General features: G+C 32.5%; 1 protein-coding gene across 1 annotated transcript; it reads right to left on the bottom strand.

Moving 5' to 3' along the window:
* Positions 1-2,588: 2,588 nt before the first annotated feature.
* LOC115992693 (receptor like protein 29-like) lies at positions 2,589-4,182 on the bottom strand. Its single transcript, XM_031116919.1, has one exon. The coding sequence runs from the start codon at positions 4,045-4,047 to the stop codon at positions 3,103-3,105; it is 945 nt and encodes a 314-aa protein (XP_030972779.1). The 5' UTR covers positions 4,048-4,182; the 3' UTR covers positions 2,589-3,102.
* Positions 4,183-14,526: the final 10,344 nt, after the last annotated feature.

Below are 14,526 nucleotides of genomic sequence, written 5' to 3' on the forward strand. Positions count from 1 at the left end.
TCAGCATAGTTAAGGTTCTTTTTAACCACTTCAAAGATGTCAGCGTGTGTTAATTTCCCCAAAGCACGTGGTCTGAGGAGCCAAGCATAGTTAAGGTTCTGTTTAACCACTTCAAAGATGTTAGTGTGTGTTAATTTCCCCAAAGCACGTGGTCTGAGGAGCCAAGCATAGTTAAGGTTCTGTTTAACCACTTCAAAGATGTCAGTGTGTGTTAATTTCCCCAAAGTATGTGATCCAAGGACTCAGCATAGCTAAGGTTCTGTTTAACCACTTCAAAGATGTCAGTGTGTGTTAATTTCCCTAAAGTATGTGGTTTGAGGACTCAGTATAGTTAAGATTCTGTTTAACCACTTCAAAGATGTCATGTATGTTAATTTCCCAAAATTATGTGGTTTGACGACTTAGCATAGCTAATGTTTTGTTTAACCACTTCAAAGATATCAGTGTGTGTTAATTTCCCTAAAACATGTGATCCGAGGAGCCAAACATAGCTAAGGTTCTGTTTAACCACTTCAAAGATGTCAGTGTGTGTTAATTTTCCCAAAGTATGTGGTCCGAAGACTCAGCATAGCTAAGGTTCTGTTTAACCACTTCAAAGATGTTAGCGTGTGTTAATTTCCCCAAAGCACGTGGTCTGAGGAGCCAAGCATAGCTAAGGTTTTGTTTAACCACTTCAAAGATGTCAGTGTGTGTTAATTTCCCCAAAGTATGTGGTCTGAAGACTCAGCATAACTAAGGTTCTATTTAACCATTTCAAAGATGTTAGTGTGTGTTAATTTCCCCAAAGCATGTGGTCTGAGGAGCCAAGCATAGCTAAGATTTTATTTAACCACTTCAAAGATGTCAGTGTGTGTTGATTTCCCCAATGTATGTGGTTCGAGGACTCAGCATAACTAAGGTTCTGTTTAACCACTTCAAAGATGCCAGTGTTTGTTAATTTCCCCAAAGCATGTGGTCTGTGGAGCCAAGCATAGTTAAGATTTTATTTAACCACTTCAAAGATGTCAGTGTGTGTTGATTTCCCTAATGTATGTGGTTCGAGGACTCAGCATAACTAATGTTCTGTTTAACCACTTCAAAGATGCCAATGTTTGTTAATTTCCCCAAAGCATGTCGTCCGAAGAGCCAAGCATAGCTAAGGTTCTATTTAACCACTTCAAAGATGCCGGTGTATGTTAATTTCCCCAAAGTATGTGATCTGAGGACTCAGCATAGCTAATGTTCTGTTTAACCTCTTTAAAGATGTCAGTGTGTGTTAATTTCCCCAAAGTATGTGGTCCGAGGACTCAGCATAGCTATGGTTTTGTTTAACCACTTCAAAGATGTCAGTGTATGTTAATTTTCCTAAAGTATGTGGTCTGAGAACTCAGCATAACTAAGGTTCTATTTAACCATTTCAAAGATGTCAGTGTGTGTTAATTTCCCCAAAACATGTGGTCCGAAGAGCCAAACATAGCTATGGTTCTGTTTGACCACTTCAAAGATGTCAGTGTGTGTTAATTTCCCCAAAGTATGTGGTCCAAGGACTCAGCATAGTTAAGGTTTTGTTTAACCACTTCAAAGATGCTAGTGTGTGTTAATTTCCTCAAAGCATGTGGCCTGAGGAGCCAAGCATAGCTAAAGTTCTGTTTAACTACTTCAAAAATGTCAGTGTGTGTTAATTTCCTCAAAGTATGTGGTCCGAGAACTCAGCATAGTTAAAGTTCTGTTTAACCACTTCAAAGATGCCACTGTGTGTTAATTTCCCCAAAGTATGTGGTTTGAGGAGCCAAGCATAGTTAAGGTTCTGTTTAACCACTTCAAAGATGTCAGTGCGTGTTAATTTCCCCAAAGTATGTGATCCGAAGACTCAGTATAGCTAAGGTTCTGTTTAACCACTTCAAAGATGTCATTGTGTGTTAATTGGGTTTTGGGCTTTGGCTGAGAGCGTGAGTTCTGAGTCCGAGGAGGAATATCTCCTCGGATAAGCTAAACGCAGATCGGGTATAAATCCTAATGATCAAAGTGACCTTTCAGGAAGCTCTAGTGATAGGAACATGTGCCATAAACGTACAAAGAAGATGGGAACCCAAAAATATTTAAGGAAAAGTTACTACCACCCCAGAAAACTTTTAGAGGGTGCTAATGGGACAAGTATCAGTGTAAACCATCAACTGTTCACGTGTAGTGTAAAGATAAAGGAGAGATGTAGTATAAATGAGGGTAGAGACCCCAGAGAATAGGAGGGAGAAAAATAGAGAAAGCGTTGTTGCAATCTCAACAACTCCTGTAACCATTGTCATCCAAAATATACTAGAACAAAGTTTCTCAGATTGTGTTGAGGATAAACTTTCTTGTACAAATTTGGTTCATTTCTATTTGATTGTCTTAGAAACTCATTATAACTGGTCTCCCATTCACTTAAGCCTAATTCTTCTATCCACTCTCTATAAATTTATTGTTTTGGACCCAAAATCAAATCCAATCCTTACAATTACAATTTTTTTTACAACTTATATAATTTTTCATAAAAAATTTCTTAAAGTAAATTACATAATAATAATAACCCTGTTTTATCGGTGAAATCCGAACTATCCGCGAGCTTTGCTGGTAGAAGTAATATTCGGATTATGACACAACCCTTGATTTGTGCACTACTGTTATGATATGATTTTGAGGTTCTCTCTCTCTCTCTCCTACAAAAGTACTGAAGCATATCCTTTTAACTTGAGAAGGGTGAATGCTCCATAAAGATAACACCCGACACTTCTACTTTTCTCTGCTACTTTTCTCTGCTGCAATTGATAGATGGCAACATTAGTTGATTAGACTTGAGATTTATGAGATTCGCGTTTCTTGGTAGATAGCAAAAAATCCTCAAAAGGGGTTTTGGTCCCTAGCTTTTTCTCACTTGCAGGCGGTCCCAATTTTTCAACCATTGATTAATGTCTATCGGTACGTTGCATTAACTTATCTATGCATATCTCAAAAATGCAAAGAAAATGACTAGTGAATATAAACTGAAACAAAAACTATTTCAGCAAAAAAACTGAAACAAAAACTAGTGACTGGCTTGACTCTCATATAGAATTAACACTTAGTTACAGTCCCACGTTAAGAAAATCATGAAACAAACAACAAAAAACTAGCAGCTAAAGTAAGTGAAATGAGCTTTTGATTCATCTGTAGGGGAGAAATTGAACTCATCTTGTCGTGATACCAAGATGGCTTCATCCTCTCATCATCATCTGGTTGTTTATCAGACATCGTTTTGTCATTTTTGGGTCCTGTTGTATTCAAACAAACAGGAGCTTCGAGAGATGTAGAACTGTTCTGCTTTTTGTACGTCTGGTTGCTTGTGCAGAGCCCAGAATTGCCTCTAATATCCAGCCTCTTCCCAAGCTTGTCAATGAACTCCTCTGAGAGTTGTACCTGCCCACTTAGCTGATTGTAGCTTAAGTTTAGCTGATCAAGATTTGGAAGTGCCCCTAAATTTGGAGGAATTGTCCCAGTGAGATTGTTGTTGTCTAGATCAAGAGCAGTGAGATTTTCCAATGTAGCTGTAGAGTTGGGTATTGGGCCTGTAAGTCCACACCCAGAGAAGCTCAGTGATTTGAGATTCCTAAGCGTCCCTATAGACAAAGGTATACTTGTATTTATAGGGTTGTGATCAACTAGTAGATACTCCAAATGCTCTAAACCTGAGAGTGTTTCAGGGATAGGCCCATTAAGAAGATTGTGGCTCAAATCAAGCAAGGCCAACCTGTTGAGCTTCCCTACATCTGGTGGAATCATTCCCACAAGCCTGTTTGAGCTCAAGTCAATCTTTTGTAAAACATGAAGCTGACCAAGAGAACTAGGCACATTCCATTCAATTCCATTCCAACTCAGGTCTAATATGGTCAAACTCTCTAGCCCTCCAATTTCTCCTGGGATTTCACCCATTATATTGTTGTAACTCAAATCAAGTTGCTCTAAATTGAACATTCCACCAATCTTGCTGGGGATTTCTCCCTGTAGGTTGTTTTGGGCTAAGTTCAGGACCCTCAAGCTGGTAATTTCTGACATAGTCTATGCAGATAATGGTTTATTGTTTGATGCTCTCAAATTATTTTCAATTATGCAGTTTTGGGGAAAGAGGCCTTCGATTCGATCATTTGTAGGCTTCTTGAATTGGTCTAGTGGGTCCAATAATATTCAATTTGGTAAGCAGATTCACTCTTATGTTCTAAAATTAGGCTTTGATCATGGAAGCATGCATATCCAATCTACTTTGATAGATATGTATGGGAAATGTGGTGATCTTAAGAATAGAGACTCAATTGAAGCCTTCAAATTTCCTAGAATTTCACTTCCTCCAAATGCAACACATTAGGCAAAGTATTCCACACTTTCAGAACTTTGATGTCTCTAGAATCCCCTAGTTTAACATGCTAAATTCTCATTCAGTGAAGATAAAATTACTTCTGGATTTTGTCACGATCTAGACTTCAAATTTTCTCATTGATGCGTCTCTTGTATATTTTCCATTAACTTGTCTGTCTTTTCCTTTGATTGATAAAGTACTTAATAAGTAAAAAGAAAAGAAAAAATGTTTTCAAAGATGGGAAATAAGACAAATGAGTTTCCTCCTCAGTAATTGATATTTTTAATATAATGTTTGACTTAACTTAAACTTTCTCTAAGGTCCTTTCTTTATAAAGTCTGCATGATCAGTTATCAACAAATTCAACAACACAATGCGCCTTGCATCTGTAATATTTATTAATTTATTGTGTGTGATGTGAACAGATTGTGACCCTGGAAGACGTTGTTGAGGAGATTGTTGGTGAAATCTTTGATGAAAATGATTCAAATGTAAAGCATTCTCTCTCTCTATGTGTGTGTGTATCCAGGTTTTCTCTATTCAAAAGAAAAGAGAAGTTTATCATGATTGCCTGTACAAGTTTTAGTTGACCTTGTAGGAAAATGTGCTAGATTTCATTTCCATGAGTGTATACTACTTTCATTCATGATTACATATGATTACAAATCTTCACAAACAAAAACAATCTAAATGTAAAACTGTGATTGAAAGAGTAAAAAATTTTAGCATTTGTCACTTGACTTCTTTGGATGTCTTTGTCAATTGAATCTAGTGGATGAATCAAGTGGCAACCATCTTTATTTCTATGGCAGTTGTGACATTATAGGGACCCTTGAGATTTGTGATTTAGAATTCCATGTTTACATTTTGGGATCACTTGGGGGATTTTACTGCTCTGGCATTTTTGTATTAGTCAACTCTATTTGATCAATCAAGAGGCACTTAAATTTATTTCTGTGAAAATTTTGACATTTAGGCAGTCTCTGAGGATTGATAGTTTATCAATCTATGCTTGATACTATCTTGAATAATTGATGCTTTTCAATGCTTTGGCCTTGTATCCTGGCGCTATTGGGTCAAGTATTTCCCAGTCACAAAAATGATATTTATCAATTTTTGTAATTGCATTGAGTGGCTCACGGAGATGTTAAGCTTGGGAACTTCATCTTCTCTTGGAAGCTAAATAAAGGCTATCTCATTGATTTTAATCCTGCTAGTGCTGCCATACTACTGTGAATTTTTAAAGCAATCATTTCACTGAATTAAAAGTTAAAACATCAAAATAATCTGATGGTGTTTCTGTGTTCATTTTTCTTTTTCACAAGATTTGCAAAGCAAGTACACTATTGGAAGTAAGCTCTGCCATTTTAATCCTTATAAGTTGTCCTACACGAATCTTTGTCCACTGTATGAGTAATTTCTCTTGTTGGCTACTTAGTTATGTTCTTGAGTTCCGCTGTATGAGTCAGCTTATATCTTCTTAAATGACTATATTTTATTGCTATTTTGTTCATTGGTTAACTGTGCTGTTAGTTATACTCAGTTATCATAAATATTTAGTTTCTAAGAAATTTCTCTCCTTAATTGGCCAATTCATGCACCTATGCAGGTAAATCAAAATCAAGTCATAATGTTTCTATTAATCAAAATCAATATCATAGCATATCATCTTAACAATTGTGAATTTTTGTGTGTAATTGTAGTAATATATAAATAAATATATATATATATATATATATTTTTTTTGTGCATGATTGTGGTTTTTTTTTTTTAATAAAATAAAATTTTATTTTGAGAGTCAAGAGACTCCTTAAATAACCTTATTTATCAAGGGTTGTAAATATAAATCTTTTAAACTTTGGTAAAAGGTTATTTAAGGGTCTCTTGACCCTCAAAATAAGATTAGAGCGCTTGTTTTGAGGGTCATGAAGGCCGTTGAAATTTCCTTTTTGACGGTATATGTTTCGAAGGTTATCAAGGTTCAATTTAACTCTTGAAATAATTTTTTTCAAGGTTTTTTAATACTTTTTTTAAGGGTTTTGACCCTTGAAAAAAGTCAGATTTGTTGTAGTGCTATTTTGTGGAAGGCTATTTATAGCGAGTTATGCGTGCATAAAATGTTACAATGTTGTCTTCTTTTTTGGTTTCGGGTAGTATTATGAATGTAGAAAAATATTTAAATATTTTTCTACAAAAAAGGTTTTAAAATATCAGCAACAAACTATTTTTTTTTTTGGTTATATCAACAACAATAAAAGTAAAAATTCCGATAAACATATATAACAATATCTGTAAGAACATGGACGACAAAAATAAATATAATAGATATAATATTTTTATAATTTTTTTGTTGCAAAGCTTATTCCAACTAAACTTGATGAAAATAACATAATAATTGGTATCTATAAAGATAATAAACAGAAACTTGTTGAATCCGTTGGAATTCGGAAAAATTATAATGCTTACTAAAGAATCAATATGATAATTATTATTTATATTTTGATATTTTCTGGATATGAAAATTTTAATTTGCAATAGTATTTTATAGGGTCTTGTATAGACTACTGCTACCTATTGTTTAATTAGGAAATGGTATAACTATTTCTTTAGTAATAGCATAGTATAAATCATTCTGTTATCATTTCTATCTACTTTTGATGCTGCAAGAATTTTTGGTACTATTTTTGGTTGTTTATTTATATAAAACTATTATTTACTATGACTACTAATCTGGTCAATTGTCTCTCTTTCCTCATTCCGATAGTTATTTATGCATTAGTTTTCATGATTTATTCCACTACACCAAGGATAGACAATCAAAAGTCTATCTAGTTTGTTTCCAAGACAACATGTTTGTAACTTCAAAATTGAAAATCTGGTAACATCCCCAAGGGGTTGTCATCTACTAATTATCCATCAATTTGGCTAAGACATTATCTTTTTGTTATCTGGCCTCTTTTGTATTGCTTTATTGCTAAGGAGGGAGATTGAATAATAAAAAAGTGAAAATTTTTCTTTTTTATTTATTTTGAAGCATTTAAATTCATATTACGAACAATAAATCAATTAATATTCAAAGCTTTTAACTTTTTGGAAAGTTTATTATCTTTCATTCTCTCTCTCTCTCTCTCTCTCTCTCTAGATCTCCCATATATATATAATTTCATTCTTAGAAATACAAAATAAACTTTAAACGATAGAATAGATAATCTATGTACAAACACAATTAATAATTTTACCTTAATGATCAAATTCCATACATGTGTTTTTCTCCAAAAAAAAAAAAAAAAAAAAATTTGCATACATGTATAATACAAGAGCCCGCACAAAATAATAAATACATGAAAAATATTATGATATTTCTACTTTGTATGAAGTTCTATTTCCAATGTTCTAATAGGTAAATTACTACTTTAATTATCTATTACTAAAAGTTTGAAAAAAATTGAAAAGAAATTAAATTTCATTACATTTTTTAAATTATTCATTTGTCTATCATAATTTTGTAATTTTGATAAAACCAACAATCTTACAATATAGGCTTATGTTATATAACCTAAGGTAAATTTTTAATATTATTTTTTGTTATTTATTTTATTGTTTGTTTTAACTGATATTTGAGACTATATTTTTTTTGAGGGGCATTTTTTTTTTAAATATAAATTTTAACTAATCTGTGTATATATTAAAGTTGAATATCTATATAAAAAGTTTGGGTTTGATTTAAAAAAAAAAAATTTATATTGATTAAAAATACTCTTTCTATTGCCGGAATCCCCTTTACGAAATTGAGGTTTCTACGAAAAAATAGAAGAAAAAACCTAAAGGTTTAAAGCCTGAATTGAATACACACAAGGAATAGACACTGTTTGCATAAAAGCATATATGTGGCAACATAGCAAACTATCAAAAGGACTCTAGCTATGCACGTGTCTTATGGTTTCCATGAATAATATTGGTGATGACCAAGCATACTACTGGATGTTTTTCCTGATCATCCAGCTCAAAGAACTTGGCCTACCTACACCCTAAACACACATACATACCGATACACAAACTTGACCTTCCAGGCCCCCAAGGGTCCATGTAAACGTAATCTATTTATTTATTTAATTTCTGATTGATAATCCATTTATTAATTGTCAGAAATTTTGGTTATATTTGCAACCAGAGTAACGTAAGCCTGATGCTCTTACAAATTCAGATCACTGACAAACAAATTAATCGATACGTGGCTGAATAAAGTTCGCATTTTAAACGTTTGTATTTGCATGTAGTAATTTACTGCAACATGCATGTCATTGGGGACTGCAACGTATCAGCTCAATAAGCTGCCGACTTCAGTATGATCACCATGCAGTAATAGTGTTATGCAAAGGGGCTCTGATCTCATTGGAGATTTTACGGAAGACTAGGAAAAATATGAGTAAAGTAATTTGAATTGAAAATAAAATGCTGACTACTGATCAGCCTGTTTGATGAGATAAAGAATCAAGCTATGCAAATGCATTTGGTAGGACATTGTCACACAGTCTTTTTCTTCTTCTTCTTCTTCTTCTTTTTATTTTATTTTATTTTATTATTATTTTTTTTAGAGAGGAAGCTTCAAACTTTTCATTAAGAATGCACTAAATTAGCAATGCAAGCATTTTCAACATTAGGAGGAACACATTCCATTCAAATAGTGTAATTGAAAATACAATCTACAATGACTTAACTTTTAGCAAAAAATATGTCAACTTGAGCGAAATGCTCGATTGATGCTTGACTACCTCTGAGCTTAAGAGAGGATTGTCATTTTTGAAAATTTCGCGGTTACTGGATCAGCCTCTAACCACATATATATATATATATATATATATATATTTTTTTTTTTTTGGGTAAAACTTTGGGAATTACCATCATTTCGTTAAACCATGATAAGGAAAATTGGTAAAAAAATTCCCAGGTTTTATAAGGGAACCTTATGAAATCATATGAAAAAATTAAACTTTGAAAATTATTTAGTAGGTAACTTAAGAATTATAAAAAATTATACCACTAGAGGATGTTTTATAGCAATGATGGTTTTTTTCCCCTGAAGCTTTGTGATATACTATCACTATTACCCCTTTTAGTTCATTAACTAGTCAAAGGAATTTTCCATCGACTCACCTTGATGTAGGAGACAATTTCCAATTTAATTATTGTAATGTATTAATTTTTGTATTTAATTTGTAATTTTCGTTATTTTAAGTTTAGAGTTATTATTTCTTATTTTTAGGTGCTTTTAATGCTTTTTAGGTCAAATTGGTTCCTGTTATAGTTAGGTATTAATTAGAAGTTATTTTAGAATGTATTTCTTTGTCAGTCAAGTTTTACGGAGCCCTTAAATAGCTCCCTAACTCTGTACACGTTTTTTAACAATTATTCAATCAATAAAATTCAGATTTTTGTTTTTCTATTTTCTGGTGGATTCCAGTCCCTTTCGCCTTATGGATTCAAGGATCCTTGTCGATTTAAGGAACCCTCATGAATTGAAGGTTCTTTTTAGAAGTAAACATGTTTCATTTCTTGTTTTCTAAAGGTAGACATGTTTTGCTTTTTGATGCTTCCGCATCCTGCATTAATTGGTATCAGAGTCTTGACTTATCCTTGTTTAGTGACTAACATATGAGACAGTAGCAACTCTAGTGACAAAAAACTTAGCAAGTATTACGTGATGTATAGCTAGCACTTACAAATATATTTGCTAGGATGCTGTTGTTGGAGCATGGAAACAATAGGGATAATTGTCACGGAGACATAACTCTCGGGCAACCTATTAGAAAGCAAATTTCATATAGGTCTTATAAAAGAATTGCAAATTTTTATTTTTATTTTATAAAGAAGATTTTCTTGATTGGTTACTTGATTTAGAAGATTTACTTAACTTTGAGAATATTTATTATGAGAAAAAAGTTGGGCTTGCTTTGTATAAACTTAGTGAGTATGCCTTATGTTGGAAGGAACGAGTACGACCTGATAGAATCTAGCATGGTAAAGATAAGATTTGTTCATGGCTAAGGATGAAAAAGATGCTTGCTATCAAATTTTATCACTTAGATTGTGAAGAAATCTTGTCGTATACAATACAAGATTATTACTGGCCAAGAAGTTCATATTTAAATTATTTTGAAAAGCCATCTATTCCACCATTAAAGGAAGAATTACATATTGAAGAAAATACTTTTCTTGAAGAATATGTAGAATTCAAAGAAGAAAATATAGAGATTTTTGAGGAAATTAATGCAAGCCTAGTTATAGAAGAAGAACCTGAAATCAAGATTGCAGAGGAGAATAATGAAAACCCTATTATAGAGAAGATCTTGAGGTCGAGATAGTAGAGACCGTTAAAGAATAAATTAAAATTATAAAGGAAGTTGTCAACAATCTTGATGATGTCAAGTTAGATGATTGTCTTTCTCAAGATCTTTTTATTTTGGTGGTAAGTGATACACCAAAATTTATTGATTTTATTGGGGTTGATAGATTTGATTCAATTGTCGGTTCTTATTTGGTAAATCTCTACATTACATGAAGACCTAGGAAAAAGAAATTTAGGCTGGCTTGTTTATTCCATTGATGAGTTACAAGTATGGAAAGAAGATCAAGGGGCTCAAGCATTCAAAGTATTTATTTATTTTGAGTGGAAGATTTCAGATTTTAAAAATGAACTCGAGGATGAGTTTGTTTCAAGTGGAGGGGTTTGATGTGGGACACAATTTCCTATTTAATTATTGTAATGTATTAATTTTGGTATTTTATTTGTAATTTTCATTATTTTAGGTTTAGGATTATTATTTCCTTGTTTTTAGTTCCTTTAATGCTTTTTAGGTCAAATTTGGTTCCCATTATGGTTAGGTATTAATTATACGTTATTTTAGAATAAATTTTCTTATTAGTCAAGTTTTACGGAACCCTTAAATAGGCCTAAGTCTTTACACATTTTTTAACAATTATTCAATTAATAAAATTTAGACAATTGTCTTTCTATTTTCTGGTGGATTCCATGCCCTTTCTCCTTATAGATTCAAGGACACTTGTGGATTTAAGGAACCCTCGTGGATTTGAAGTTATTTTTAGAAGCAAACATTTTTTGTTTCTTGTTTTCTAGAAGTAGACATATTCTGCTTCTTGATGCTTCCGCATCTCACATCATACCCTTCAGCTTAGACTTAAAAAAGCACCACATTCATGAATTATATCATAAGAAAACAAAAAGAAAAGGGGAGTCCTTTGAACTATCAAACATAGATCCCCACTTGTTATAAGATTAAATTGCTTTAATTCATTGTCTCTTCTTCTTCTTCTTCTCTAAAGTGATAGAAAATTTAAATTTAATTAGTAGTTTACTAAATTATTTCATTTTTCTAGCATAGTTTTTTAGTTTCTATATATTTTTTTGAAAAAAACTTACAATATAGGTTTGTCATACAACCTAAGGTATTTTTTTTATATTATTTTTGTTAATTATTTTATTGTTTGTTTCAGGTGGAATTTGACTATTTTTTTTTAAAGGGGGGACCTTTTTTTTTTTTTTTTTTACTTTATATATGAATTTTAATTAATCTATGTATATTAAAGTTTGAATACCTATAAGAAAATCGGGCTTAATTTTGAAATTTATATAAAAATAAATGTAAGGTTTGATTAAAAAAAAAAAAATTATGTTGATTCAAATTATTACTGCTATTACCCAAATCCCTCCGAACCTAATGGAGGTTTCAACCAAAAAAAAAAAAAAAAACAAAAACACACACAAAGAAAAATACTCAAAGGTTTTTGCCAGAATTGAATACACTTAATTGTTTATTTATTTTGATAAGCTACACTTATTTTCTTTTCAATAAAGGAAAAGACACTTTTAGAATAAGTTTATATATATGTCTTTTGGGTGTGTGTGTGTGTGTGTGTGTGTGTGTGTGTGTGGGGGGGTGGGGGGGGGGGGGGGGTGTTTGTTTTGGGGCGCGCGCAACATAACAGACAATTAGAAGGACTCTACCTGTGCAAATGTGGTATCATTTACGACATGCCAAATGGTAGATTGGAGTGACCAAAAATTTGTAAATTAATAGATGCCACCAAAAAAAAAAAAAAAAAAAGATTTCAAAATGCGCTTCATCTTGGCTCTTGAATTAAAATATTATCTCATACTAGCCTCATTACATGCGCTTTGTTCGTATGATAAGACTTTTTTTTTTGTTTTTAATTTTTTTTGGTCTAGTGTCATAATTTTTTATTCATTTCAATTTTTAGATTATGACACAACCCAAAAAATTAAATAAAAGAAACTGGTGAGTCTTGATAAAATTAAAAAAAAGAAAAAAAAAAAAGAAAAAAAGAAAGTTAGAACATGGTCTTGAAGGAAATATACAAAGTGGACTGATAAATTATTATTTTTTAATAACCCTTTAAATTATTCTGGTAGGTCCCAACTACAACAATATAGAAGAACCTTATTGTAAAAAAAAAAAAAAAAAAATGTCAACCTAGAACAAAACTATTATAATGCTTAAGTTTACGATAGTAATATGAATTAAGAAAAATCAAATATGGTTAGGTTCTAAATGTTTAGAACAATTGGCAAATCGTGAACACAAACTTGTCTAGATATAGATCTTAGAGTCTATAGGTTTTATTAGACAATGCTCAAGGTGATTCAACTCAAGATTCAAGAACATACAAGCTGCAGGAAGAAGACTTCATATTCTGCCTGGTTCGATCGATTGAAGAACAGGCTTGATCAATCAAAAATCGTATCTGCAGAATTTTAAGTCGGCCGAAACAGCAGCTTAAGCCCATTAAGGATTAGGGTTTCAGATCTACTTCTCCCACTATATAAAGGAAACCCAAAGCCACTTTTTTGAGACTAAAGAGAGAGAGATTAGAGTGCCTCTTTTGGTTTTAGGGTTTTGTACCCAAACCTCTCCAAAGTCTTGGTTGCTAGAGAGTTGTATTGTTGCTCATATTGTTGTTTGTGTAAATCTCTTGTGAGATCTAGAGGAGTTTTTCTTTACACAAATCTAGGGTTTTCAAGGAGGAGATTTTATCTATACCTTGATGATCAACTTGGTTACTGCCATTGGAGTTTAAAGAAACACAAGCGGGTGTGCTTGTATCTGGTGGTGAATCCAAGAAAGAAGGAGTCCGTGAATTCGGAGTTTGCACGTGGTCGTGTCAGTAAGTTCTACTGGTAGGTAGCAATAAGAAGTCGAGTGTGGGGACTTGTAAGTCTTATTGTATGAACTTCGATTCTTTCAAGATAATAAATTCAAGTTTACCTTGAGGATAGTTAGGTTAAATCCTCCTCAGGTTTTTACCGGTTTGGTTTCCTAGGTGATCATATCTTTGTGTTATTTATCTTTCCGTTGCTTTGCATGATATGACTGTTTTGATTGTGATAACCTAGTATTTGTTAAATTGGACTAAGTAATCACTTAGCTAATTACCTAAGTTAATCTAATTGTGATTTTAAGGGGTCTGAAAACTATCAAATATGAAATTTAATTGGGAGATTTTGGTTAGAGGACTGGATTTCAAGGGGAATTAAAGTTAAACGTGACTTGTAACTATTTCTAGAATTTTTTTTTTGGCATTTAACATTATTTTTGAAATGTTTTAATTAATTGTCATGTTTGCAAAACTATATTGCAAACTAGCATCTCAAGACTTTAAAACTCGAGTTCAAAGGGTGAACTCGAGTTGCATGTGATGGCAGTTTGATGTGGGAAAAAAATCTACATGGAAATCGAGTATTTAAAACTCGAGTTCCCCATTCTCCATTTGTTCCTCCTTATCTTCTTCCTCAATTCTTTTCTTCTTCCTTCCAAATTTGGTTCTTCTTTTCTTCCTGCCCAATCTAGTTCTCTGTTCTTCTTCCCTCCTAATCTAGTCCTCTGTTTCGGATCTAATCTCCTATGTTCCTCTATTCTTCTTCTTCTTCTTCTGACTCGGGTTTATTTTTACAAGCTCGAGTCTATAAGACTTGAGATTTATGTGGCAAAAAACCTCCAAATCAGCAAATGGAACTCGAGTTTTATATTAAATTTGTGTTGATACCCATTTTCGCGACATATTTTCTACAAGCCCGACTTCCTTATGGGCTCAATTCATGTCTTATATTTTATTTTATTCTTTTACGCATGGCCTAAGCCCATGCG

The sequence above is a fragment of the Quercus lobata genome, chromosome 5, assembly GCF_001633185.2.
Source record: "Quercus lobata isolate SW786 chromosome 5, ValleyOak3.0 Primary Assembly, whole genome shotgun sequence".
NCBI lineage: Eukaryota > Viridiplantae > Streptophyta > Magnoliopsida > Fagales > Fagaceae > Quercus > Quercus lobata.